This window comes from Lutra lutra, chromosome 1 (assembly GCF_902655055.1).
Source record: "Lutra lutra chromosome 1, mLutLut1.2, whole genome shotgun sequence".
NCBI classification, from domain to species: domain Eukaryota; kingdom Metazoa; phylum Chordata; class Mammalia; order Carnivora; family Mustelidae; genus Lutra; species Lutra lutra.
In genome coordinates, this window is record NC_062278.1 from 1,059,365 (window position 1) to 1,086,508 (window position 27,144).

Genomic DNA, 27,144 nt, shown 5'->3' on the forward strand with positions numbered 1-27,144 from the left:
GGCGCCGCCGTTGGCTGTGGAGAGGAGACAGCTCCTTACCGTCCCACGTGGGAGCGGCGTCCGTGCCTCCAGCTGGAAGAAAACGCAGGGGTTACCCCACTGCCCCCAATGCCTGGCGCCCCGCCCTGCCCGGCAGTGCCAGGCACACACCACCTTCCCTGCATTTACTTTTGGAAGTGGGAGACGGGGCGCCCAGGGAGCTCCATCAGTGAAGCGTCTGCCTTGGCTGGGGTCATGATCCCGGGGTCCTGGGATCGAGCCCCACGCCGGGCTCCCTGCTCAGCACGGGGCCTGCTTCTCCCTTCCTCGCCCCGCCCCCGCTCATGCTCATTCTCTCAAATAAAAAAAAAAACCTTAAAAAAAAAAACCAAAACGGGAGGGTCACTTCTCCGTGAACCCTAAACTCCAAAAAACAGTCCACTCGTTAAAAGAGTAAAGAAACATTGAGAAGAGTGCCGTCTGTCACTCACCCTGTGAGGCGTCCGCAGCTCAGGCCCGCCCCTCACGCGTGCTCCCCCGAACCCTACCGCACCGCAGGCAGGCCGGGGACGCGCTCTGCCCCCTCCTGCGTGCGGGGAACTCACCAGGACCTTCCGCAGCCCGCCACGGACCCGGACGTACAGCTCCTCCCTCTCGGCCACGAAGATGAGCCAGCCCTCTGGCACCTCAGGCACCTTGTCCAGCATGGTCTGGTACGTGGCCCAGATCCTCACCTGCTGGGAGCCCGACCTGGTGGGTCCCCATCCCACGCAGGCAGCGTCCACGCTCATGGGGGTGGGGCCATCCTGCAGGCTCGCGTGCGTCCCTTTCTCCACGAGGCTGGTCCCTGAGAAGGCTCTGTGGGCTGGGGAGGCCCCCCACGGGGGGCTGGACGCCGAGTCCCCACGTTCCCCACGAGCTCTGGAGGCTTCTTACTGGCGGGTCCCCCGAGTCCCCTGCTGCCCCTAGGCTCCCGCTTCTGCTTCGGAAACCACATCTCGAGGCTACGGCGCCTTTGCCATAGGGGCAAAGCTGGGCCCAGCACTGGGGGTCTCTGAAAGCCCACCCACAGTCGTCAAAGGGAAGGGTGGCCGGCCAGGCCGGGGCAGGGAGCATCTGACCAGACACTGGGAGGACTCTTACCCCGGAGGACGTGCCCATGGTTCCAGGGGGCCCAGGGGGCCCAGGTGGGCCTGGGGGGCCAGGAACACTGATGGCTGTAGGAGAGAAACCAGAGATGGAGCTGGTGGCCCTGGCTGGACCGGTGGGAGCCCAGGCCCCCATCCCCCGCCAGACTTACTTTGCCGGTAAGGGCCAGGAAAGGAAGGGGGCCCTGGGGGACCCGGGGGTCCAGGGGGCCCAGGGGGTCCCTGACGCCCCTCATGGCCGATGCCAGGGGGTCCCTGAGGTCCAGGTGGGCCAGGCTGGCCCCGAATGCTCTCTCCCTTGGGGCCCTAGTTGGGGGGGGTCAACAAAACAGGAGACAAGGGAAGCCTGAGGGGTGAGGTTGCATCTTCCAAGAGGTCCTGCGGGGGCAGCTTGGAGCACCCCTGCCTCCCGCCCCGCCTTCTCCCTCCCCATGCCACAGGGCCTGGGAAACCTGGCTTCCCACACCGCGCATCCTTTGCTGGGATGGGATCTCAGAACACAGACGGAGGGGCAGCCCCGCTGACAGCCCTCCTTCCCCATCCATCCCCCAGGCGGAAGCTGTGGTCTGGGCTCCCTGGAGTCTTTTAGGGCAGATGGTCCCAAAGGAAAGATCAGTGCCAGCGAGAGAGCAGGCGTGAAGGTCTGGGTGAGGGTCCCTTGTGCCCCTGCCCCCCCCCGCTGGCTGGAGGTGCGCCCAGGCCACGCACCCCCCACCCCGAGAATGGGGATGAGAACTGGAGGGGAGAGCTGGCGGGCACAGCCTGTGGGCCTTGCAGGCGTCCATGGCCGAGTGGCACCTGCCGCAGCTCGGGCCCGGGACCCTGGGGCCCTGAACCCTGGCACAGGCCCGGGGAGCCCAGACTTACCGGAATCCCAGGGTAGCCTGGTGGGCCGGGGGGTCCGGGCACACTTGAGCCGAAGAATCCACCACCCCCGGGCTCACCCCGTTCGCCCTTCGGCCCAGGGTCCCCTCGGTCCCCCTTCTCCCCCTGTGGATGGAAACGCTGGTCTGAGACGGCCGGGCTGCCACCACCGGCGTGGGGGCAGGGCTGACCCCAAGAGGCCGGTGTGAGCGAGGTGAGGCGGCAGAAGCTCCCGGAGCCCAGGTCTGATGGACGGGCCTCAGCTCCCCACTTCCCTGCACTGCCCGAACCCTGCAGAACGCGAGGCGGGGGGGGCGGGTGTCACCCACCTTCATTTCAGCCTCCAGCGGGAGCAGGTCCAACGGGAACTGCCCTGCAGGAGAGAAGCGGGGAGGGGGCCTCGGTGAGCCCCTTGGCAGCGCCCCGCCCCCACCTACGTCTTCCTTCCTTGCCTTCTGGAATTTCTGTTTCTGGGGGGATTCCTGGCGGCTTGGCCTGGTGCCCGGAACCCCTGCCCAGAAGCCCCCTTGTGGGAGCCACCGTCCTGACCCCGTTCTCCAAATGACACGTCTTTAGAATTTCTCTTTGTTTACGCGGGGTCGTTGATTTTCGTAAAGTCTCCTGACGGCTGTAAATCGACGGACTCTAAGGCTTTATCTGCACGTCCTTTCAGGTGGTCCATGTTCAAACAGGGTTTTCTGTAAAAATGGCAGTTTTATTCCTTCCTTTCCAAAAACACCCAGCAGGGATTCTGCTCCCCTGCTTCCCGCCGTGCTGGGGCCCCCGTGGCGGCCAGGGTTAGAGGTCAGAGGGTCAGAGCCCCGGGCACGCTTCCGCGCTCCGTCCGGCAGGGGGCGCGCCAGCACCGGGGTCTTCTCCGTGGCCGGTGCACACCACGGTCCGCGCCACGGCCGGTCGGTGACGAGAACGTTCACGTCTCAGCTCTTCCCCAAGGTCACTTTGCTCTTGTCCTCTGACTTCTAGAGCCGGGGCTGAGACACAGGTGCCGCGTGGGACTGTGACGTCCCGAGCCGTTGAAACACAGCAGCTGGGTGAACCCTGGGGTCTGGGGCTGGGGGGGGGCCCGCCTGGTGGGAGTCCCTCTGGGGTCCTGCTGCCCCGGGGCCCACGGTGGCCGCAGACGAGGGCAGGGAGCCCCTCACCACCTTCCATTTCAGTGTGTCTGCGCCCATGTGCTTCCTGCGCATCTGGAACGTGCGGCCCCATGTGGACTTCCTGCTCGCTCGTGCCCCGCGTGGGCCCGTGGGGTGCGGACCGGGCCCCAGAGGACCTTGTGGTCGCCGGGCGGTGACCTGCCGTCAGCCGCTCCACCTCCCGCCCGAGCTGCTCTTCCGTGCACGGGAGCCCCACACCCCTCGCGACGACTGCTGTCCGCCCAGGCCTGCTCTAGACCTCGCGAGGGCGTGTTGCTGGGCACAGAAATCCGGGATTGCTGTGTTTTCCTGGTGGGCGTCCCCCTTTATCAACGTGAACAGTTTCTTAGGATTTCTGGCAACGTTTCCTGACTCAAGATAGACCCGTGTGACCTCTTTCTCACACACACACAATGCGTTTGTATACACGTGTGCGCTAGTGCACGCACACCAATGCGTTCATGTGGGCACACGCACGCGCACACACAGGTAGACGTGCGTGCACACTCACACACGAGCACACACACGAGCACACAGAGGCGCACAGGGGCCTGCTCTGCCTCCCCCAGCTCCCTTCCCCGCAGGGGCCTCCCGTCCTCCCGCGGTCAGCAGGCGTGTGCTCGCTGCCGAGCGTCTCGGCCGAGCGGCGCGCGGTTTTGTTCGCATCCGGCTGACGGGTTTGTCCTGTAACTGCCGTAGCCGCCGTCCTCACGTTTGATGCACCGACTGCTTTCACGTTCCACCCGCTCCTCCTGCCGCTTTCTACGAGTCCGTCGGCTCGGTTCCTTCTCCCTCCTCTCCGAACTTCTCCCGGGTGCGGGTGGCCCCGGGGCGGGCCTCCCGCGTGTCCGCTTCGGCGACGCGCTCCTGCTCTATTCTCCGCTCGGCCCTGAGCCGGCAAGGTGCGGCCCCACTTGAGTCTGGCGTGGCCGAGGGCCACCTGCTCCCGGCGGCGTCTCTTCCCTCGGCGACGTGTACGCCGGCGTCACCTCCATCTCCCAGAAGGCCTCACGGTCCCGCCAGGGCTGGTCCTGGGACAGCCTCGTGGCTGCTGCTTCGTGACCCCGAGGGGCGTCTCAGTTTCCACCTCTTGGAGCCTCTTTGGCGTCTCTCTTCTCGCCAGGAGTCCGGTCCTGACGGTTGTGTGAAGGACTCGAGTCTCTCCGCAGTCTCGGAAAACCCTTGGTTGCCTTCACATGCTCTCCTGCCGGTGCCCACCCCCAGCCCTGCCCCCCGGCTCGGCGCAGACCTCCCCTCCCCTCACTCCCTCGCCCGTCCCACGAAGAGTCCTCGGGTCCGGCTCTCCCTTCCAGAATGGAACAGACGCTTCCCACGGGTCCCTCACCTCCCCCTGCTGGAGCACCCTCTGGCCTAGGTCTGGGTGCAGCTGGGTCTCCCGGGGCCTGCCTCGCCCGCCATGTGCCCTCCCTCTTGCCTTCTGGTCTGTTCTGGCCATTTTGTTTTCCTGCTCAGCCTCATTAAGCCCCAGTCTCTGCAAGCTCCAGTAGTCCTTGGAGGAAACCCGGGGTTTCCCCTCCGACCTGCCCTCAGTCTGGGCTGCAGCCCCCTCCATGGAGGTCCTGGCCGGCCACCCTGTAGTCGGCACTGCCTGGGGCTGGGGACCGCGGCACTCTGGCTTCCGGTCTGCTGGCTCCCCGACGTTCACTCTGCTCTTTTTGTTTTTCGTTCAGCAGGGGAAGAACTTGGCAGAGGGTTTTCCGCGCCCCCCAACCCCAGAACAGTCCGGCCGATGAGGGCTCCCACACACCATCCCGGGACCCCAACACACTGGGCCCAGCTCCATCCCTCAGCCCTGCTGCCAGGCCACCCCGGTGCCCCACACCCAGACCCAGCGCCACAGATCCTGTCCGGCCCCGCGAGCCTGGGAGGGGCTTCTTCCAGCAGGCGGGCAGCCGGGTCCGCACAGGTGCAGCGGTGTCGGGGAACCTCCCCAGCCCAAGGCCACCCAGAGCACTCTCACCTGGTGGTCCTGGAGGGCCCACCTCTCCTTTGTCACCCTTGGGTCCAGAAGGCCCCTGGAGCCCTGGAAGGACAGAGGTGCCCACACCCGTCATGGCGTGTGTGATGAAGCCCTCCAGCCCACCACACCAGGCCCCGCACCCCGGGGCAGCTGCATCACACGGATCTGGGACACCTCGGGGCAAGAGCAACCCCCGAGGCTGCCCCCAGGGACCCTGCCCTTCCTACAGACGTGTGCCCGCTGACAGGCAGGCCCGGGAGCCAGTGCAGGCCGTGCTGTGTCCGCTGCTGACGTGCCTGGGAGGCCCTGGGAGGCCCTGCTGGGCAGCTGTGACTGATCTGGATTAGACGCCCAGACTTCCTGCTGCCCCAGGAGCAAAGTGTCCCCGGACACTCAGCGTCCTGCAAGGGGCCACCGCCCGCTCTCCCCGAGACCCCGGGCATCCTCACCTGGCAATCCTGGGGCTCCAGGGCGGCCCGACTCCGTAAAGGCCTGCAGAGAAGCTGCCAGTGAGGGAGGGAGTCTACGAGCGGAGCCGGCCCCCACGCAGGCCCCCTGAGCCCAGAGGCCACGCCCCTCCGCGAGGCCACACGGACACCCCCAGCAGGCAGCGAGGAGAAGGGAGAGAAAACCGGGCTTTGGGGTCGGAAGCCCTGCTCGTGATGGGATCTGGCCCTGCGGGTCACTTCATGTGGCTGAACCTCATAAAACAGTGTGTGTGTCCCTCCAGGACCCCGGGGCTGGAGCCTTAGGCTCCCAGATCCAAAGAACCCCCCGCCCTTCCCCAGCCCTCATGCCCCAGGGAGGGCCTGCCAGGCAGGTGGGCCTGGGTCCCAACCAGCCAACCCCTCTGCCAGAAATTGTTAGCCCCCTCCCTGGGGGTCAGCCCCCCAGAGTTCAGCCCCTCCCTCGGGGTCGAACCATACCACCCTGGGGGTGGGCCTAGGTTGGGCCAGTGAGGAGGAGGGAGAGGAGAGAACTCGGTAAGCCGGGGAACTCACGTTGCTGTCATAAATGGGAACCCCAGGAGGCCCTGGGGGCCCTGGAGGCCCAGGGGGACCGGGTGGACCCTGCGCGGGGAGAAGAGCTCTGTCAGTCACATTCCAGCCAGGTCCGGGAGGGGACCAGAGGGGCAGATGTGGGCGGGAGCATTTCTAGAAGGCTCAGTGGTATCAGAAAACTGAGTGTGGAAAGCACAGAATAAGGAAGCATCCTGTCTGCTCCGTGGCTGTGGGGGTGTCTGGGCACAGAGCCGCCCCTCTCAGAACACCCCTTGGGATACGTGGAGAGGGCGACAGGACTGGATGGGGGGTGTGCACCCCAAGGCGGAGTCCGTGTGTTTCCAGGCTCAAGGGGCAGACCCAGAGGCCCGCGCCGGAGGCCGAGCTTGGGTGGAACTTTCGCTACTCGTGCACATAGAGGGAGCCCGGCGCCGTCCCGCAGCTCGAGACAAGGGCTTCTTCGGAAAGTGGCCAGTGTCCTGGACCATGTGCGTCAGGAGACCAGGGACGGGTGAGGTGGTGTGCCATCCCCGCCTGCCTGTGGTCTCCCCAGTGCCCCCGCCCGTGCCCCTGCCCCGGGGCCGGACTTCCAGGAACAACTTCACCTAGGGTGCCTGGCAGATGGCTGGGTGCCTGGCCATGGGGTCGTGAGTGGGTCCTGCATCTGCAGCAGAGACGATTACAAACGCCTGAACTACCAAAGAAAACCCCCGCTCGGAAGCCAGCAGAGGTGCTGAGAGTCACACCGTGGTGTGGGGCGAAGGGAAGCCACTACGGGTGGTTGCGCGTTTGGAAGCAGCCGTGCCCTCTGAGAGCCACGCGGGGTCTCTGCCTGGCAGTGTGGGCGGGTGGGTACATGCGTGTGGGGACCTTGTGTCAGCGGTGGGGACCTTGTACCAGCGGGGTCATGGTGCAGGGAACCCCCCGAGGCCCTCAGTGTTCCAGACACGCCGTCCCTTGGGGGACACTCACCCTCACACCGAAGCCAACGCTGGCATGTCCTGGCTCCCCCTTCTCCCCTTTCAATCCGTTCATCCCGGGGCGACCCTGCGGCAGAGCACGGGGTAGGGGGCTGCAGGCGCTGCCTCCCACCTGGCCTCGCCTGCTCTCGGTTCCCACCCAGGATCTCCCCGGGAGCCAGGACGCTACGCCCCAGCCACCCATGAGCTGGGCATCGCCGGTCTTTGTCCTGGAGACAGCTGTCCTCATGCAGGGACGGTCCCCGGGGCAGGGCATTGGGAGGGCCCGGGGTCCTCTCCCCTCTCCGATGCTGCTCACATGCAGCATAAAATCCCAGGTCCTTACCGGCCGCCCGGGGAAGCCAATCTCTCCCTTGTGCCCCGGCCGTCCGTAGGGACCCTGCAGAAAGGAGCAGCCACCTTCCAGATGAGCAGAGACCAGCCCCGGCTGTGCCTCCCGCCCGCCACTTGCCCCCACGTTTGACAGGTGTAGCTGGTCTGCTCAGCAGCCGGGCCGTGACCGGCGCCTTCCGGACCTGCATGTTCTCGGACATGCGTGTTCGCTGTGGGGGGGGCGGCTACTCACCGGGGGTCCTCGGAAGCCAGGCTCTCCCTGAACGGAAAACCAGAGGCACCGTCAGACGGCAGCAGGTCGCCCCCACCCAGGAGCACCCTCGGGGCTGTGACAACACCAGGGAGGGGAGGATACGGCAGAGGCAGCACGCTCTGGGCATGGACGAGGCCCACCTGGGGGCAGCCCCGAGCTCAGGGCCGGCAGAGTTCTCTGGGCCTGGAGATCCAAGGTCCCATAGACAGAGGGCATTTGGGGTCCCTGTAGGACTGCCCCCCACGGCCACCAAATCCAGATCCAGCTATCCCCCGAGACCCTCAGAGCCTGTCTGGGGGTGGGGGACCTGGGGCACAGCCCCCTCAACCCACTCTGAGCCTCTTGAGGGAGGAGGGCTGGGACCCCACAGCAGTGGCAGCCCCTGAGGGACGGCCGCAGCCTCAGGGCTGGGCATCTCCCACAGGCAAGGCCTGGACTGGACACTCACCCGCCCCGCCCCCGGCCGAGAGTCCCCAGCGCGTCTGCAGGGTAGGCTCAGCCAACAGGCAGGGGAGAATCAGGGGCCGGCCAGTGGTGGCCAGGCTGGGCATGCCAGGCTCCGCAGAACCTCGAGGTCCTTCCCAGTGTGGCTGTGACCGAGGGACAGACAGGAAAGGGCCAGGGGCCCAGGCTATGGAAGTTCCTGGAACCCAGCTCTCATGTGGAGGCAGGAACTGGCCCCTCTCGGGCCCTTCCATAGCCCCTGGCAACGCCCGTCCCCGGGCTAGTTGAAGGTGGGTGGTCTCAGGGACCGAACTCACCTTGGCCCCTTTCTGGCCTGGTGCCAGCATGCTGCCATCGGGGCTGAAGACCGGGCCGGGCTCGCCTTTCTCACCCTGGAACAGCGCGGGGGTACAGACATGAGGCTGGCTCTGGGGAAGGGGGTGGTCCTTGACCCCCAGGCCCCAGAGTGTGGTGAGTGGGGGCCTCCCCTCCCTGGGCTCTGGGGTGGGGGAGCCTCCATGGGCCATGTGAGGTCAGAATTGGTCACATGCTCCTGGCCACAGGTCATGTGTCCACCCCTCCAGGGTCATGGCGTGGGCGGTCCCTGGGCAGCTGGTGCCCGGGCCTCTCACCTTGGGTCCCGGGAGGCCCTGCTGGCCTTTTGAGCCCAGATCTCCCTTTGGCCCAGCCGGTCCCTGTGGGGAGACAGACAGGAATGAGGGCCAAGTGCGGAGTCTGTCCCACCACGGCTGCCCCCTGGTCCGGACCCGAGTCAGGCGGACGAGGGCCCGCGACACCTTGCCCGAGAAACCCACCCCAAGCCTCCACCTCCACCCTGGTCCTGGGGGGCTTCTGCTTAGGACCCCGAAGGTTCCTCAGCTTTGCGGGCACCCTCCACCACTGGGCTTGCCAGGGGTCCCCAGCTGGTGCAGGACAGAGAGGCCACTTACGGGAAAGCCCGCGAACCCTGGCCGGCCCTGCGGGAGAGAGGGACACGTCAGCGCAGGGGGCGGAGTGCGAGGTGGGTCAGCACTGGTCAGGGGATGGGTCGGCGCGGCGAGGGGGGTGTGGGGGTGGGAGGTGAGGGGTGCAGAGGGGTGCAGGGTGGCACACGGACACGGGCTGCGGTTCCCACCAGGACAGCACACGTACCTCGGGTCCAGGCACGCCGGCCAGCACTCTCTGTCCGCACACCAGAGAAACACGGATCCCAGGAAGGAAGGAAGAGACATGTTTATGACAAAAGTCCACTCCTCGTACGGGACCCCCAGAACCGCACCGCGACGCCGTACAAGAAAACTGCCTCCGATCGTCCTCCAGGCGTTGGCCTCGAGGCCCCTCGGATCAGAGGGGAAGCCACCTGCTGGGAGCCTGCCCTGCACCAGAGAACCTTCCGGAGACCCTGGGACCCGGGGCCAGTCCTCCACCTCCGTACGGGGCCTGGGGCTGGAGTGGAGCTGCCAGCGTCGGCAGCGTGCGGGCGCGGGACCAGGGACCCCAACGGGGAGGCCCTGCAAGGCCTGGTGGGAGAGGCCTTGTCCCGTCTCGATTTTCCGCTACAGAACTTTGTTTCTCTCTGGACACACAGCCCCGTATTTTTCTCCTCTTAGATAATGTAGAAGTATCACCGGAATGAGACACAGTCACGGGTTGTGAATAGAACCGACAGACCGCAAACCCTGGCGTCTTTGGGGGTCGCCCTGGGTGGAGAGAGCCAACAGGTCCTCCCACGGGGTCCAGGTTGGGGCTGCACCGGCTATAGCCAGTGCTGGGGAGGGCAGAGCGGCGGCCCCCCCAGGCCTCAGAAAGGTCTCTCGGAAAGCGGCTTCAGCGTCCTTACATCCTGCTCCGACAGGTAGACGACAGGCCCTGGAGGTCCGGGGGGTCCGGGGAGGCCAGGCTGTCCTACTCCGTCCCTCCCTGGGTCGCCCTGGAAGAGAAAGCTTGTGTCCAGCACTTAGATTGCTTGCGGGGATCTCTGGACAGGACCCGCATGCCCACCAGGTGTGAGGAGGTGCCTGGGGCCGGGGCCCTGAGAGCACCCCATCCCAGCAGGGCAGGTTCCAAGCCAGAACCCCAGACTTGAGGGGCTTGCCCCAAGTCTCCTAGGCCATGCAGGTGGCAGGGGGCAGGGACGGCCCCAAGGCCTGGACATGCACCTGCTCTGCCCGGGGACCCTGAGCCCCAACTCACTTTCTCTCCCTGGGTCCCTTTTTCTCCTTTGGGTCCCTGCAGAGATGAAAAGGAAACAGGTCAGAACCTGACCTCCCTCCCCGGAGACCCCAGAGCCCCAGCACGGGCTCTGAGTAAAGATGTAGAGAGTTCTTCCTTCCTGGGGAAGGGGGTGAGCCAGGCCAGCCCACGGCCCATGGAGCCAGGGTCTGTGCCCCTCGGGGTACAGAGAAGTGGTCAGGAACCCCCAGAGACCATACCGAGGCTCTGGCTTTATCGGAGTAGCTCCTTCGGGGCAGTCTCCCCCATCGCTGTCCTGGGAAGCCACTCACCTGGGGGACGATCCCCCCATCGTAGTCCTGGGAAGCCACTCACCTGGGCTCCAGCTGTGCCCTCTCTGCCAGGGAGGCCAGGGAACCCAGGAGGTCCGTCAGCCCCGACTTCTCCCTGTATCCAACACAGGGAGAGACAAATGTCAACCCACCCCGCAGTGAACCCTGGGGTCAGGGGGCTGAGAAAGCCAGGGCTTCTGCAGGTCACCAGCTCACACCCCGGAGGGCGATTCAGCCCAGTGGACCTCCAGCGTCCTCCTTAGGAGCCCCAAGGGGCAGAGAAGGGGAGGGGACCAGGGTTGGACAGAGTCGTGTGGTTCCCAAGAGTCACACCTTAGAGCTGGGAGGAAGCCTGTCCTGGGGTGGGGGTGTGTCCTGGCATGTCAGGGGTTAGGTGTCCTGGGGTAGGGATGTCCTAGGGTGTCAGGGGGCAGGTGTCCTGGATGGGGGTGTCCTGGGGGGGTCAGAATCCTGGGGTGCTCTGGGAGTTGCCCTGGAGGTGGGTGCCCTTGGGACAGTCCTGGACTCTAAGGAAGGAAGGTTGAGGCCAAACAACACAAGGAAGGACCAGAGGAAGAATGACCCTGGGTCTGGCCTTGAAGGTCACTCCATGCAAACCTCATCCTTAGTCCCTTGGCTCCAAGGGGACAGGGTGATGGGGCGATAGGGCCCCTGCCCGCTCCCACTGGGGCTGGTAAAGATCCCTGACTTCCTGAACCCGAGAAAAGGCTCTTCCTTACCTTGGCGCCCGGCGGTCCGGTTACCCCAGGATCCCCCTAGAGTGGGAGAAGGGGCCTGTGAGTGCGGAGCACGGCAGCCCACCCCCATGGCAGCGTCGACTCCCTCCCTCCTCCAGGAGGGCTAATGATGTGGGTGGCCTCTCACGGACCCCTCCCTGCCCCATCCAGGGTGGAGGGGCCCAGTGGCCTCGGGGAGCTGTGCGGCACTGTGAGCTAACGCACGCGGCCTAGTCTATTCCGGAAGCTGGGCTGTCCGCTTGCTCTAAGGAGCGGCTCCATTTTTAAGAAAGCGAGAAACTGTCTTTCTAAAACGCAACCTTCTGAGATATCCCAAACTTTGGCAAATCAAAGCAAAACCTTCTAAAACAACATCCATCAGAGGAACATTCCAGAACATCCTAGACTGGACCCCTGTATGCCCTCAAACCCATGTGTCTGGGGGGGCATGGCATACCCGTGGGGGGCCCTCCTAGGGATCCCTCCCCACCGGCCCCCCATGGGGAGGGGTGGGGACTGGTGGGGAGCAGAGAGTAAAGCAGGGAGGTGGGAAGAGTCCCAGGGCGGTCACCCCACTGCCCCAGAGTCTGGGAGGTGTGGGGGGGCAGGTTCCTTCATCTCCCCAGGTCGGCAAAGGCAGGGATGCACAGCTTTAGAAGGATGCCTCCCACCCCCCGACAGGGAAGCTCGGGGTGGGTGGTGAGTGACTGTCCCCTCCCATCAGGGCGAGTTCACAAATCGCCCAGGGTGCACTCCTGCTACTCCCCTAGTGCAGAGGGAGGGGTGCTCACTGACCTTGACCCCGGGCGGGCCGGCGGGTCCCTGTGGGACAGAGAAGGAAAGTAGCCTGAGGTCCTGCAGGGAGGGCCTTCCTCCCACAGGTGCTGGCAGCCCCGGGCAGTCCCAGGAGCGATGGTCTGTGCTGGGCACCAGCTGGACCCCTCAGGCAGCACACGGGACACCGGGGCGGGTGAGCCTGGTGCCCTCCACCGGTGATGGCCACCGTTTGATGGGAGAGATGGGTCAGCGCCTTCGAGCAGACAGGCCGCCACCCTTGGTCCCGCCCCAGGCATGGGCTGTGCAGCTTTGCTGTGACCCCCCCCAGGGTCTCCATGCCCTCCACGGTCTTCAACAGCCCTGCTGACCCCTCCAGGATCAAGGGCATTGAATCTGTGTACACTGGTCTAGGACCCATGCCCCTGAGACCTTGCTGCCACCTCTCGGCGGGTCCCTCTGCCCTTGGGTCACGGAAAGAATGACCTTGGATCACATCCACGGGAGGCCCAGGCAGCTAACTGAGCCCAAGACCAGGCGCTTCTATTTCTTAAAAGACACCAAATTACAGGGCAAACAGCTCCCCAGGGGACTCCTTTCCGCCAAGAGGAGGTTCTCCTTAATGTTGCCAGTGGCTCACCCTCACCAGGTGGGGTCTGGGCCCATGGTGGACGCTGGCTGAAGGGCGTCGGGCGTCCTGTGGCCATGACCGAGGCACTGCCCACCCCCAGGACGTGCCCCTCACCTGTGCTAAGTCCTGAGCCTTCCAGGGCACCAGCAGCTCCAGCCAAACCCAGGCCCGACCCGCACACATGTTAACAGCAGAACAAAGTGGGATTTCATGGGAACGTGCCCGTGTTCACTGAAAAAATTCTAGTCTGGTCAAAAGTTTATTATGTCCCCAAGTTGGAGCCATACAGAGGCTGGAGGATGCTACTTTCTGAAGACCTGTCTTTCAGGGCTGTGCCCCCCGACCACTCACTGCACCACCGGGGCACTTTCCCACGTGCAGAGTCCGCTCCTGTCCTAAGGGCCCGAGTGTGGATGGTGCCGGAAGCCAGCGGCCTTGCTGGGTCCCACTCGGGGGCTGGGCCCAGGGACATCCCCTCCCCAAGAACCGAGTGAGCCCCACGAGGACAGTACCTGCGGCCCACTGGCTCCTTGAGCCGTCGGCCAGAAGGGTACCCCGGAGCCTTCCATGTCATCCTGCAGAGAGCACAGGAGGGGCGCCTGGGCTGGGGTCTTTTACAGGAACAGCCCCCTCCTCGAGCCAGCCACTGGCACAGACTCAGCCGTAGCTGAGTGGGGTGGGCTCCGAGGGCCGAGGAGAAGCAGCAGGGACCCCGCTGGGCCGGGGCAGCCCTCCTGTGCACGTGCCGGGGGCCGGGCTGTCTGACGGGGTCTGGTTTCTGCTCTCGTCCTGCGGAGAAGCTCCCGCAGCGTGTACCAGACACAGTCCCTGAGCAGGGACCGCACGAGGAAACGGGCAGCGGCTCCTTCTCACGGCCCACAGGTCCACCGGGCGGCACCGTCCAGGTGCTGCCACGGCTGGGAGTCGGGCAGGGCCATAAGTAGCCTGCGCCCGGGGCTCGGACAGGGCTGGAGACACCGCCAGTCGGGGCGCAGTGCCGGGGATGTCTGGGGGTGGCAGCCACTGGTACTCACAAACCCTGTGGTGAGTCCTGGTCCTGGTGGCCCGGGGGGGCCGGGGGGCCCTGGTGGTCCGGCTGGTCCAGGGGCTCCTGCCAAGCCATTCTCCCCAGGAGCGCCAGCGGGGCCCGGGTCACCCTTGCCTCCCTGCACAGGTGGGGAGACAGGATGTTCCCACTCCCGGCTGAGCCCTGAGAAGCCGCGGCCTCCCCGGTGCCCCCACTTTCCTTGCACGCTCTCTAACCCCCGAGGAGCCCACCCGAGAGCGGACGTAGGACGAGCACACCTGGCAGCCCCCGTTCCTGCTCTGACTTTGGGAGCCGACCGAAACCACGAGGGTGACCGGGAGGACGGCCTGGGAGGCCTCGGGCTCTCCGGCAGAAGCCGTTACTCCCGCCGGCGCCCGGCCAGACTCTCCTGTGCCCCCGCCAATCTGGGCGTGGCCACATCACCACGGTCTCTCCCGTGTCACGTGAGCGGAAGCGATGTGCACCCCTGGGACCCACGGGACGTAGAGACAGAAGGAGCTGGGGGCCCCAAATGATCGCAATGAAATGGAGCCAGGGCCCCGTGACCAGACGCCTGACACAGACGTTAGCGCAGCAAGACACAGGCTATCGGCCGCGTCAGAGAAGTGGACAAAGTGAAAGGAGGCCAGGACACCCGCAGACGCACACGCTGAGACCCTCCCTCCAGGTCTGGGGCAAGGCGGGTGGGGGGCGGAGGGGTGGGGAGGGGCCGTGGCGGGCCAGTGAGGGAGGGCGCCCCGAAGCAGTGACGTGGGGGGGGCATGCGGGGCCCAGAGCACGCGGTGGTGGGGGGCGTGCCGGAGCAGGAGGGCGTGAGCAGCTGGGATGCCTCTGAGGGCGCCTGGGTCCCAAGGGCCCGGTGCCTGCCAGCGTGTGAGCAGGGTAAGGGAGTGGGGAGCCGAGGCAGGGGGCCCCCCCTACAGAGGGTTGGGCTCAGGGCAGGGGCCGTCCTGAGGCCAGTTTAACAAAGAGTCAGAGTTCTGACCTATTAGCACCCTCTGACCTGAGGGCCGACCTCAGCAGAATCATAAACTCTGCTTCCCTGGTTTTAGTCTTCCTGCTTTCCAGTCCCATTAGACCAGCTCGTCTGGTACCTTCCACCTTCGGGAAGCTTCTGTGTTAACGTCTGTGCTTGGGCGTCCCCGCCCGCGCTGACCTCTCCTATTTATTTTTCCAGCCTCCCACCCAGCGGACAGCCGGCTGTCTCATCCGTACCTTAGGTCCCGGGGCGCCCGCGTCGCCCTGCAAGAGAGAGACGACAGTCACTCGAAGCAGAAGATGGGCAGCCGATGCGGGGGAAGCAAACGGTTTCACTCATTTCATCCCGACCCACAAGGTCACCCTCACTGAGCCGACCTCGTCCTGCGCGGCGCCTGGGAGACGGGCTCAAGTGCTCTGGGGGAACCCTTCCGGCCCAGCACACCTGCGGGGTTGCCGTCCCCACCCCGTTCCAGGAGGGACGAGGCTCGACGGGGAGGGGGGATGATGGCTGCCACCCCCAGGGGGAGAGCCCCTCTAGCCCAGCCGTCCCCACGGTGAGGGCCCCAGCACAGCGGGTCACAGACCACACCCCTGCTCAGCCCCACGCCGCCGGGCGCTCACAGAAGGGTCGCACGGAAGACGGCCGGCATCCCCACCCTGGAAACCCCAGCTGTAACCAGAATTAAAACCTGAGACAGAACTTCCAAATCAAGTGTCAGTCTTACTCAAAACCCAACCCCCTTAGCCCGCTCGTTTCCGGAGCAAACACTAGGCCCAGCGTCCTGAATTTTTGCGTTGTTCTCGGCCAACTCCGGAGACTGCCCGCCCCCACTGTCAGACCCCCAGCAGCTTAGACAGATGGCGGACAGTGGCGCACGCTGGAGTAAGGCCACCAGCCCTGTGCGGCCCCTTTGTGGTGTTTCCCATGCACGCAGGTCAACACCCCCCAGACTTACGGGGCTGCCTTTCTGGCCCGTCTTCCCTGGTTCCCCGTCTCTTCCTGGAGGGCCTGGCGGTCCCTGGGGGAGAAAAGCAGAGTGTGGGGCAGACGGAACTCAGTCGCGAAGAAAGATTCATGGGTTCTCGGACGACTCTCTGAGCGCGTGCTCTCCCCGGAATCCAGGCCTTGGACCCTCCCCTGACGGGCCAGATCGCAGCGCGCCAGAGACCCCGACCGCGGCTCAGAGGCCGCACACAGCGGGCGCAATTTTTACATTTCTTTCCTCTCCTCTGCTTTTGTTGGAGTTGCTCCAGTACGGGAGGGGGAGGGGTGGTCACCCGCCAGGGACGGGAGCTGCCGCCAGATGCCACATGATGCACACCTGGTTCCCGTGGCCCAACCAGCCACAACAGTCCCACGTGTGGCATCGCTGGGTGCCTGGGCCCCTCCCTCCGAGGACTCAGGGGTATGGCCAGGCCAAGCCCGGGTGGGGACAAGGACAGGAGGGGCAGGAGGCAGGCCTTACCGGGGTGCCAGGAAGCCCAGGGGGCCCGTCCCGCCCAGGCACACCAGGGAGGCCAGCGGGTCCTGGCACGTCTGAGCTGTTCATCCCGAAGCGGCCTGGCTCTCCGGGCAGGCCTGGAACGCCTGGGGGCCCCGGGGGGCCGGGGAAGCCTCTGGGGCCCTGCACATGGAGAACCACAGGGTGGTCACGGCTCGCAGCCCCTGCCAAGGGACGGCCCCCACCCCCACGGGATTCACATGCCCACGGAGCCGGCAGGACCCGGGGACACTCACCCGGAGGCTCTCCAGGTCTCCGCCGAACCCGGACCCCTCCATGTCAATGAAGGTCTGAGGGAGAGAGCCCACAGACATGTCATTGGGAACCCAGGCCCTCCCAGCCGGCCGTCCCCTTGCCTGAGGTCAGTGGGTAGGGGCTCGCCCTGGCCTGATACTCCCCGTAAGCCCTGCCCACGCGGCCCACAGTTGGGAGGATGCAGTGAGAAGCCATAGCAGGAAGGGCCGCAGCCTGCCAGATGGAAGGATCCAGAGCCTGGCAGGCCCCACGGACCCCTACTCCCTGCAGCCCGGAAGGCAGGGGCCGACCCCCATGCCTGGACACCCTTTTGGGAAGCGGGTGAGTCCGAAGAAGGTGTGTTACAAAGCCAAGCCGGGAAGAGGGTCCTCGTCCTGGGGCGGCAGACAGGCCCATGCTGGAAGGGACCACAGCCGCAACTCACCAGCTTGTCATGCCTGAAGGAGGGTCCTGGTGGCCCTGGAGGCCCTTGGGGTCCTGGAGGTCCTCTTGGCCCGACCCCGGGGTCCCCCTGGGGAAAAAAGACAGCAGTTACGTCAGGGTGCATGGCCCTCGCTGCCATCAGGGCTGGGGAGCCTGACCCTCAGAGGCTCACCTTCTCGCCCTTGGGGCCCGCGTCTCCCGGGGTCCCGGGGAAGCCCTGTGGCCCAGGGTCACCCTGGAAAACAAAGACCAGCAGCTCGGTCAGGGAGCGGGCCCTTTGCCGTCGCAGACAGGCGGCCGGGCAGACAGCTGAGCCGGGAGGAGCCGACGGAGGAGGAACACGTAACTATGTATTTTTCCCTCAATAGTTAGACTCGTATTTTCTTGACAAAAGTTAAGCTGAATTTTCAAAATGGCTTCATTTTGAAATCTCTGTGCTGAGTTGAGTTGACAGAGTGTCACACGCACAAAGCCTGAAGGTCTCACACCAATGCAACAGATAAAGCCAGCTCTGGAAGAAAGGCCAACTTACCGGTCTCCCGTCTTCACCAGGATCCCCCTGGAACGAGCGAGAGAACCGTGAGCCACAGAGAGCGATACCCCGTGTCCCCACACCGATCTGAACACGGACCTGGAGCCCCGCACCCCAAGCCCCATGGAAGGGCCAGGAGTGGACCCGGAGAGCCTCTCTCCCCACACGCTGTGGGCTGGCCCTTCCGGCCTCCTGGCGCAGGGAGGATGTGGTCTCGAGGTCAGGGCTAGCCCGAGGTTGCCCTCCCAGGACCTACTGGTTGGCCACATCCCTCCCACCCCAGCCCATCACCCCGGCCCAGCCCAGCAAAGGTAGACTCACTGGCTCGCCATCCCTTCCGGGGATGCCATCCTTCCCTGGTGGCCCTGGGGGGCCAGGGGGGCCCTGCGGCCCGGGTACAGGCGGTGCCTCGGGGCTCCGCACAGCAGGACCCTGGGGATGAAGAAGCGAGGGCACAGGCTGAGGGGCCCACGGCTGCACCCTCCACAGTCCCGGGGACACGCACAGGACACACAGCGGGTTCTGGTGCCAACCAGGCCAGCCACACGCTCCTAGCACTGCGAGGGGCCACTGGTGCCCCTGTGTGCAGCCCCAGGACAAGGATGGAAGAGGCAGTGTAGCCCCAGGAGCTGTGCTGGGGTCCCCCATGCATGCTAGAAGCACCGCCCACCCGGAGTCAGGGAAGGGGCCTCACCTCATCCAGGCCGCCCCCGAGGCTCCAAACGCTCCCTGCGGTGACCATATCCAAGCTGGGGAGGGTCCGAGCTGGGGGAGCAGAGGCAGCCGTCATACCCGGAGCACGGCTAAGCGGGACGTGGGGCTCATGGCCCGACCCAGGCTGCCTGCAGTCCCAGGACGCGGCCTACCTGGAGCCCAGCTGTGTCCTTGACGCATGGATGCGTGTGCACACGCACACACTCACCCCGCACATGTGTGCACACACAGTTCATGTGCACACACACATCACACTTTCACGCACACTCGCACATGTGCACACACTCGCATATGTGTGCGCGCACGTGCACACACACGTGCGCTGCCTTGCACACATGTGCACATACATTATTCCTTCTCCTGCCAAACCCCTAACACTTGCTGCGTTCATCGCAACCCTTCCTCTAGAATGCCACACTCCCCCCAAGCTTGAGGACGCCGTCCTGCGCCAGGTGGTCACATCAGGACGTCTCATGCTGTTACACACGGTGACTGAACAGCTCAGATCAAAGCGTCTCCACTGGCCCCACACTGTCCTCTGTAGCTTCTTCCTGGGGACGGTGGACAGTGGACGTGCCAGGACCCCAGGAAGTGAGCCGCCCGTGGGACAAGTCCGGCCAGATGGGCCGCTGGCCTGCCTCAGGAGGGCCCGGAGCTGCGGACGTTTCCACAGAGCTCCAGGGCAACAACACCAGGCAGACCAGAGACCCCAGAGCACAGGCCCCTGGGACACCAGCCACCGGCTCGCCCTGCTGATGCCAGGACAGGCTCAGGATGGGCACCTTCCCCTTTGTGACTGACAAGGAATTTGGGGGATGCACTAAGGCTGCTCCCCCAAACCTTCATCCACTGGGGTCCGCACTGCCAGGCAGTTGGAAGGCCCGGGGCTCACGCGGCCCATTTGCCGAGGGAGCTTGGGAGGAACATTCTTCCCCTGTGGGGGAGGGGATGGGTGCTCTGGCGGGTTCGCAGGTAGCGTGTGGGGACCACAGGGGATCTGAGGCCCTTCAGCTAACCAGGGACAGGTGCCCACACCATCCAGGGCCATACCCGTCTCCACCCCCCCGGCACAGCTCTGCAGGACCCTGTCTTGCGTCCAGAAGGAATCTGAACCGTGTCCACACTCCACGGTGTGGGGTGCCAGCTAGAGCCCTTGACCACAGCCCCTGACCACCCCTGAGCCCCACAGACTGGCCGTCAGACTCAGCCCAGTGTGGACCCCCCACGAGGCGCCGGTCGGCGCAGGAGGGCGGCCTCTTCCCGTGGCAGACAGCATGGCGTGCGAACCTCTGCGGCCTGTATGCCCAACACTGGCACGATCAAAGGCAAACGCAAGCGCAAGATCTCCGCCTCAGCGAGCGTTGAAACAGCAATGTCTCATTGAAGGAAAACAAAGGAGAGAAACCGTGTTTGGATGACTCGGAGCTGCCAGGCTGCCCGTACCTCCTCCAGGACTGGCCACGGGGCCAGAGACGTTCTGGCCAATGGTCCCCCTGGCCGTCCTTGCAGAAAAGACAAACGGAGTCTAAAATGCACAAGGAAACGCAAAGGACGTAAAAACCAGAGCAGCTTCCCAAAGAGACAGCAAATCTGGACGTCACACAACATCATCTCAAGACATTACAAAGTTCCGGGAATCAGGACAGTGCGGCCAGACGGACTCATGGAACAGCATGGGAGTCTACGGACAGACGCATACACAGGGACCTGATTTCCAACAAGTGCAACATCGCAGCTCAGCGGGAGACAGGAATAAAGGGGAGGGGAGGGGAGGGGAGGGGAGGGGAGAGGAGGGGACGGAGGGGAAGGGGAGCTGAGAACCATACTTTATGCCAAATACCAAAATGAACTCAAAGCAGGTCACAGAGCAAAATGCAAAGCCTGGGACCGTGACCCTGACCAGAACACGTCAGAAAGCCTTTGTGGTCTTGGGCTGGGCCGACTTCCCGGACACAGCAATAGAGCTGAGATCCACGAATGAACGGGTTGATAGAAGGAGTTTCATCTAAACTCATAACTGACCATTCTGCCCTTCTAGCAACACTATTAACAAATGGAAGAGGTAAACCCCAGACTGGAAAATTATTCACAGAACCAGCCCGAGCGCAAAAACTCCCAACACGCGGGGACGGGAAAGCGTGCAGCCCGCGGAGATCAGGACGGATTCCTTCCCGAAGACAACGCGTGAGCGGTACAGGAGCCCGCGGAAAGGGACTCAACAGCACCGGTCACGGGGACTGGCTAGGCCTGAGCTGCCCCGTGCACCTGCCAAGATGGGCGTGATGGAGGGTGGCCATGCCCAGCGCTGCTCAGGAGTGGCGGGGACGGGGTCTGCAGCCGCTGCCTTGGGAAACAGTCGGCAGCCTCTCGGCTAGTGAGGGGCACACCCACATCCAGGCCCCGCCGTCCCCCCCGAGGTGCTGACTGGGAGACACGGGAGCCGGTGTCCCCGCAGAGGCTTGCCTGGAACCCACAGCATCTCCGTCCTAACAGCCCCAACCTGGACACGACGTGGTGTCCCCCCGCAGCTGAGTGGACGGACGGCTCCGGGTCCATCCACACATGGAGACCCCCAGACCAATGGTGCTGAGTCACAACACCATGATTCCAACAAGAAGGCACGGGGCGTACGATCCCAATACGTCCCGTTCCAGAGAACACCTGCGTCCGCACTGACTGAGAGATCAGGTGTCGCTGGGGCAGGGCAGGGGCAGGACAGAGGGATTGCAAAGTGGGTGACAGCCATCTGGGGCTGGGGCATGCGGCCATGCCCTCTTTGTGATGCTTTCACAGGAGGACACGTGGGTCCCAACTCATCGGACCATATGGTTTAAACACACCCAGTTCACTGTGCGTGGATCATACCAGGAACAAAACCAGAAAGTGACCCCAGGCCCATGAGGGCGGCTCCCAAGGGCTCCTGGGACAGCCCTGGGCTGGCGGCACAGTGAGGCCAGGGTGGGGTGACCCTGTGGCCCCGGGGGGTGTAAGTCCCTCACTCGGGACCCCGAGGGGCCAGACTGTCTGCCAACCTAGCCCGGCTTGGCTGCAGCCTCAGGGAGCTGCTCCGTGACCACTGCTCCCAGCACCAGGTCCTTGGGGGAGGGCACGTGGAACGTGAATGGTGGGGTCCTGGGGGACCGCCCGTCAGGTCTCTAAGTTTCTAAGCTGCACTGAGCATGTATTATTTCAGTAATTTTTTGACGCTAATAAATTCTTCTCTTTAAAATAAAAAATGTCTACATCCCTTCCCCCAACCTCGACGTGAGCGTGGAAGCCGGAACCTCGCCAGCATCTCCGTAAGCTCACTTGCCCCTGCTCCACCCGCCAGACCCGAGTCTAGCGCTGCGGGGGGCACTCTGGAGGTGTGGCTTGGAGGTTACCGAGTAGTCGACTTCAGTTTGGGAGATTAACTGGATTATTGGGGTACAACCCAATAATCCCCCAAAACTGTAGAGGAAGGAGGAGGGGTGAGGCGGGAGGGGAGGTTCGGGAAATTCAAAGCAGGAAGAGGACTCCCCCTGCCGTGGCTGGCGTGGAAGATGCACGGGAGGCCAGGAACCGAGGAACGGGGGTGGCCCTTAGGACCTAGGACTGATCCCTGGGGAGCCTCTGTCCTACAGCCGCAGGGACCTGAGTTCTCCTAAGAACCTGAGTGAGCGGGAGGCGGGCTGGGGGACGCCAGGAGAGGACGCAGCCCTGGGACTGCGAGGGAAGACACGGGTGCCCCCCGCCCCCAACAGCCGCGTTCCCAGCGACCCATTAGCAACGACAGACAGCTGACGTTCTCCGTGTGCCCGCGGCCCCACAGCCCTACCTGACCCCGGCGAGCAGACCCCCCACCATGGTCTCCAGGGAACATCCCCAACCCCACATGTGGACCCGGGGCAGGCCTAGTTCACGGAGGTCCCGGGCAGAGGCCGATCTGTCCCACAATGTGTCCCCCCAAGCCAACTCCCATGTCCTCCCAGCGAGGCCGCAGCGCCCGCGGGACGGCCCCCACCAGCCACAGCAACATGAGAAACGGACCACAAAGAGCAGGCCCAGAGCTCTGCGGCGACGCACCCGGGGCCACCAAGGGGCCAGGTGGGCACTGCCCACTCCCCCGGTTGGGCGTGTGTCCGCGAAGAACAGAGCCCCTTGCTACCTGGGCACACCATGGACACAGACGCCACACCAGCCCACGGTTTTACCTGCCAACGCAGACACCGTGGTTTCTTCCTCAATTTCTTCGGTTCTGGAATCTTCCTCATTCCCGCCCGCAGCCAAGGGTGGAGAAGTGACTGGGGGAGCCTCAGGGAGGCTGGGTTTGGACGACGGACCCTGGCAAGTGAGAGCGGGAGAAATGGCTCCGTTATTTGGTGACCACGGGTGTCCTGGGCACGGGAGTGGGGCAGGCCCATCGGGTGACGACGTGGTTTGTCGGGTCAGACACTCACAGATTCTTACAAAAGACGGCGACAAAGACCAGGGGCTTCATCTTGGAGAGGAAATGTGCCCGGCCCCCTGTGGCTGTCTTCTCCTAAACGGCCCGTGGAGCCCAGATCCCCTGACGCCCTGAGCTGGAGCTCTTCCTGCGCCCGCTCCACTCGCTCGGGCCCAGGGCAGCTCCGCGCTGACACCCAGGGCCCTGACTCCTCCCCAAGGTCAGGGACCTGCCAGGTGGGGGGGGATCACAGACACCCATCGGGGGGTGGGAGCCTCCGGCATTTCACGGCCCAGGTGGCACAGGGCGCGACTCGTGCTGGGCGGGGGCCACGCACGACTAGGCATGTCACAGCTGGGCCGGGAGGCCGACGCGCACCCTGAGGAGGGCAGGCAGGCTCCGCTCAGAAACCCCATCTTCCTGGCCCCGCCCCCCAGCCCGCTGGAGCCCCGGACGTGTCAGCCCAGCACGCAGATGTCCACACACACCGTCCAGGGTTCTTCCAAGTGTCCGACCCACAGGGGGCCTGAGCTCCCTGGTGACTCTGTGCTGATCTGGGCCCCTGGTGACCGTCATTCCTGGGAGGCCAGTCTGAGGGCCTGTCCGAGGCCACACACCAGGCCTCCGCCTGCACCACAGCCCCATGGATCTGGGGGAAGGTGCCCTGGGACCCCCAAGCCCCAGCAGCCCCCCGACATCCCAGAGCCTCTGAGCATGAGAGACGGAGGCGCAGGCCCGGCCGTGGAGAGTGGGCGGGGTCCCCTAGAGGCCACGTGTGTCCCCAGCCTCACCTGCCCACCCCACACCGGCTGTGGCCCTGTCCTCTGCGCTTGGGGAAGCCACCGCGGGCCGGCCAGCCAGATTTCCCAAACCGGAGCCTGGCCGGGTGTGGATTCCCAGCTCGAGGGCCACAGGTCATGGGGCCGAGGGTGAATGCACGTGACCAGCTCCGGGTCCTCAACCCCTCTACCCCCCTGATAGGGGCCACAGAGCCCCGTGCTTCATGCCATGGCCGTGGCAGAACTCAGAACCCCATTTCCATGGGGTCAGCCTGCCTGATGCACTGGTTTGCACCAGGGAACCCTGGGGTGACAGGAGCCCAAATCCAGCCTGTGTCTGCAAGGAGTCCACAGGCTCTCTGACATGGGCGGGGGCTGTCACGGGCACCACGCATGGATGCTACATCCAGGGGGCCTGCCAGTTGCCCTCCCAGAGCTGCTTCAACCAGTGCAAGGCTGGGGGTCCCCAGCACCCCATGTGGATGGAGCTCAGGACCCTGCCTGTCCTGGCTCCCCGGTGCGTGAACTCAGGGACAAGGCAACGGGGGGTGAAGCTGGGGGGAAAGGCAGGGGGCAACCCATTTGTGCAAATTGAAAAAAGGCTGCCTTTTCCCTCCTGTGCATTATTTCAGGGATGGGAGTTGGGTGAGTTCTGACTCGGCCTCCGGAACCTTCCTCACCGAAATGCCGGAGTTACGAGCTAATGTGGAAGCGTAAACGGAACATCGAGGTCACCCTCCCAGGCCCAAAGAGGGTTCAGAATCATAAACCGAATTTTAAATCTCCTTAGGGGCCACCCAAGTCCCAGTGTTCCCGTGTCCAGCTGAGGATGTGTCCGCAGGTCCCAGAGAGCCCGTGCAGGTGTCCCGCGTGCGCTCACACGGCCTCGCTGCCGGCTGGGGTCCCAGGAGGGCAGGCCCAGCTTCATGGCACTCACCGACGGCTCCCTGAGGGGTTCCCGGGTCTCCTCCAGTCCGCTCCCGAAGTCTCCGGATGCCTGTGGGCATACAGGGAAGGAGGAAGCCACTGACCGAAGGGCATCCGTGCAGGGTCAGCTGGCCGCCGGTGGGCACGCCAGTCAGACCTATGCCGAACCACCAAGAGACACGCTCCCTTCCTTGGACTTGTCATCCCGTCCCGGGGCCACGGCCTGGGAAAGAGCTGGAGGACAAGACGGGGCGGGGAGCTCCGGGCACAGTTGTCAACACGAAGGCCACGGGGCAACGGCCTGACGGCACTGCACAGAGCGGCCGCGGCCGCGGGACGTGGGACCCGTCCTCTCACCCCTGCGCTGCTCACCCACAGGCTGAGGACCTCACTCTGCTCGTGGCCGTGGGGCCCCTGGGGGCATCCCGAGCTCTGGATTCTCCCTGGGAAACCGGCTTTCCCTGCTCTGTCCTCACGGCCCAAGAGCGGGATTTTCTTCTTCCGACCCCATGCACGCACACGCTCGCACACTCGTACTCGCACGCTTGCACACTCACACTTGTGCTTGCACACGCACACACGCGCATCTGGCCGTGGGGGCCGCTGGCGACCATGCCACCCGACAAGCGTCTCGGGATCGCTGTCCCCCTCCATGTTCGCTGTGAGTTTTCAAGCAGCGAGTGTGAGGCAGGGAAGGCTCTGACGTTGTGGGTAAAGGAAGATGTAGTCCCAGGTTCTTGGTGCCCAAACAGCATCTTTCAAAGGAGACCCTTCCAATCCCGCCACGCTGCGGTTCCTGGCGCCCACGTGCCCCGGGCCCTCCGCCCTCGGGTAGGGGTGGGGGGGGAGGGAACCCCGATACTCACCCCGCCGCTGTCCTCATCGTCCTCCTCCAGACAGTGCAGGGAGCTCACATGGGGGTCCCTGCGCACCCTCAGCTCTGCGATCGCGCCCTAAAGGCAGAGGGAGAGCGGGGTCACTGCTGGTCCCAAGGCAGGTGGTGCGGACAGGCTGGCACCCAGTGCGGAGCCCGGTGACCTCGGCAGGGAAATAGCGGAGTGAGATCCAGACGAACCCTAATCAGACAGATCGCACTCGGGTCGCTCCCCCGGGCTCCAAAAGCATCCGTGTGCGGGACGTGGGGTGGAGGCTGCACTCCCAGAGGGTGCGGCGTAAGACGCGCACCACCGGCCCTGAGGAGCACCAGCACACGTGTCCTCCCCAAACCCAGGGGCTTGGGGCCTGGGGAGCTGGCGACGGGGGAGGGGGAGCTGTGTATTACCCCAGCTATTTTGGGGGCCACTGGAGTCAGTGACCGGGAACCGGCAGGCGTGCCCCAGGGCGCGGGCGGCTCAGACCATCCCTGGAGTCGGAGGGGTGCTCCCTGGGACGCGACTGCCTGGCGGAGCCCTTGCCGTCAGGCACACGAGGCCACAGGGCCTCCCGCGACACCTGCTGCGACGTGTCCCTGCCTGGAAACAGTGAGTGTCCACACGTGTGTTTTCTAGCGTTTTCTTTGTTTCTCAACACCTCAACCCCGGGGACGTCCGCCGGCGCATTGCTCCCCGGTAGAAGCCGTACTCAGCCAGTCTGAGAGGTCCCGGCGTAGAACGGCTGGGCGGGCTGCCAAGCGCGCAGGTGTCCGTCCCAACCGCAGGGCGTCGTGCTGGGGTCAACCCTGCAGGACACGCAGGACTGAGCATGGCCCTGCCCGGCGCGACACACACCACGATGTCGTTCATGTGACCTCCGCGTGTCCCCAGAGTCTCCTGATCTCCCCAACCATGTGCACACTCGGGGGCCCTTCTCGCCGCGTCTGCACACGTCCACAGGCCACGAGCCGGCACCACCTACACTGTTCTGTTTGTCCCCCCAGACGACCTTCAGACTCCCTTCCTCAGCTGACCCTCGATCCCATGACCTTCCTGCTCCACAATAACGAGAAGCATGTGACAACCAACCAGCAACACGCCACTGTGTCCCCAACTGAGCTGTGCCTGAGGGTGTACGAAACCTCCCGAGGCTGCCTCCTCCAGGAAGCACTCCTGGATCCCTACCCAGGACAGTTATCACCTTGGGGCCAGTTCTGCTGACTCTACTGGCCCCCTCCACCTCCTGCTGCTGACAGTGAGGCCTGGGGGGCCCATCCCATCTCCGTCTGTGTGTCACACGTGCTCGCAGATATGCATGGTACAGGCACCACGTCTGTGCACGTGTCTGTGCTCACATGTGTGGTCTGCACACGTGTGCTTGCTCTGGCTCACACCCCTGCTCCTGGGAGGCCGAGGACAGCTGGACCCAGGTGGGACTCGGCAGGAGGAAGGCCCTGTCGCCCCACTGTTACCCAGAACTCTGCACACTTGCAGCTGGACCCATGCCCCAGCGTGTAGGGAGGCGGTGGCTGAGGACACGGGTGGGGAGGCAGCGAAGGCCACTGGGTGGCACACACACCACGTCGTCCTTCGCAGGGGCCCGCGGATGGGCCGACATTATTGGCTGCAGGCATGACTCACTGATGTCACGGCTGCCAGCTCCCACGCTGGTGTGGGCTGCGCCAAGGTGCAGAGGGTCACGTCCCGTGGCTGGGCTGACGTCTGAAGGCAGGAAAATGGTGGCCACAGGCAGGACCACGTACCTCACGGTCACCGTTGTGTCCACCTAGCCACCACGTGTTCCCGAAGATCAGAGGCAGGGACCGCCATAGCTCTGTGGTCCACACCGTAGACCGTGGCCCCAGGAGGAAAGGGACTGGTTCTCCGCCAGACTCGGGGTGG

The 27,144-nt window shown here is 64.7% G+C and overlaps 2 protein-coding genes across 10 annotated transcripts in view; one reads left to right on the top strand and one right to left on the bottom strand.

Annotated features, from left to right (window-relative positions):
- Positions 1–9,820, top strand: part of SLC19A1 (solute carrier family 19 member 1) — a 38,533-nt gene extending 28,713 nt beyond the window's left edge. For 2 of the 3 annotated variants that reach the window (XM_047718169.1, XM_047718178.1), the window contains exon 6: positions 9,400–9,820. In XM_047718169.1, the coding sequence (XP_047574125.1) occupies positions 9,400–9,747 (348 nt within the window). In that variant the 3' untranslated portion in view covers positions 9,748–9,820. The remainder of the gene's footprint in view (positions 1–9,399) is intronic. The other variant, XM_047718161.1, reaches the window with a different exon arrangement.
- Positions 1–27,144, bottom strand: part of COL18A1 (collagen type XVIII alpha 1 chain) — an 87,222-nt gene that overhangs the window by 4,538 nt on the left and 55,540 nt on the right. For 4 of the 7 annotated variants that reach the window (XM_047718114.1, XM_047718133.1, XM_047718090.1 and 1 more), the window contains 35 exons: positions 25,237–25,323; positions 24,381–24,440; positions 22,432–22,561; positions 18,219–18,289; positions 17,846–17,956; positions 17,525–17,551; positions 17,165–17,227; positions 16,994–17,080; positions 16,551–16,604; positions 16,279–16,437; positions 15,769–15,831; positions 15,047–15,073; positions 13,818–13,949; positions 13,296–13,358; positions 12,174–12,200; positions 11,382–11,417; positions 10,685–10,756; positions 10,331–10,366; positions 9,978–10,067; positions 9,290–9,319; positions 9,088–9,114; positions 8,770–8,832; positions 8,455–8,529; positions 7,673–7,699; positions 7,433–7,486; positions 7,100–7,174; positions 6,128–6,196; positions 5,576–5,618; positions 5,127–5,189; positions 2,321–2,364; positions 1,995–2,117; positions 1,280–1,433; positions 1,123–1,196; positions 585–713; positions 40–72 (listed from right to left, as the gene is read on the bottom strand). In XM_047718114.1, the coding sequence (XP_047574070.1) occupies positions 40–72; positions 585–713; positions 1,123–1,196; positions 1,280–1,433; positions 1,995–2,117; positions 2,321–2,364; positions 5,127–5,189; positions 5,576–5,618; positions 6,128–6,196; positions 7,100–7,174; positions 7,433–7,486; positions 7,673–7,699; positions 8,455–8,529; positions 8,770–8,832; positions 9,088–9,114; positions 9,290–9,319; positions 9,978–10,067; positions 10,331–10,366; positions 10,685–10,756; positions 11,382–11,417; positions 12,174–12,200; positions 13,296–13,358; positions 13,818–13,949; positions 15,047–15,073; positions 15,769–15,831; positions 16,279–16,437; positions 16,551–16,604; positions 16,994–17,080; positions 17,165–17,227; positions 17,525–17,551; positions 17,846–17,956; positions 18,219–18,289; positions 22,432–22,561; positions 24,381–24,440; positions 25,237–25,323 (2,478 nt within the window). Of the gene's footprint in view, positions 1–39; positions 73–584; positions 714–1,122; positions 1,197–1,279; positions 1,434–1,994; positions 2,118–2,320; positions 2,365–5,126; positions 5,190–5,575; positions 5,619–6,127; positions 6,197–7,099; positions 7,175–7,432; positions 7,487–7,672; positions 7,700–8,454; positions 8,530–8,769; positions 8,833–9,087; positions 9,115–9,289; positions 9,320–9,977; positions 10,068–10,330; positions 10,367–10,684; positions 10,757–11,381; positions 11,418–12,173; positions 12,201–13,295; positions 13,359–13,817; positions 13,950–15,046; positions 15,074–15,768; positions 15,832–16,278; positions 16,438–16,550; positions 16,605–16,993; positions 17,081–17,164; positions 17,228–17,524; positions 17,552–17,845; positions 17,957–18,218; positions 18,290–22,431; positions 22,562–24,380; positions 24,441–25,233; positions 25,324–27,144 lie in introns of all 7 variants that reach the window. The other 3 variants (XM_047718129.1, XM_047718100.1, XM_047718106.1) reach the window with 3 other exon arrangements.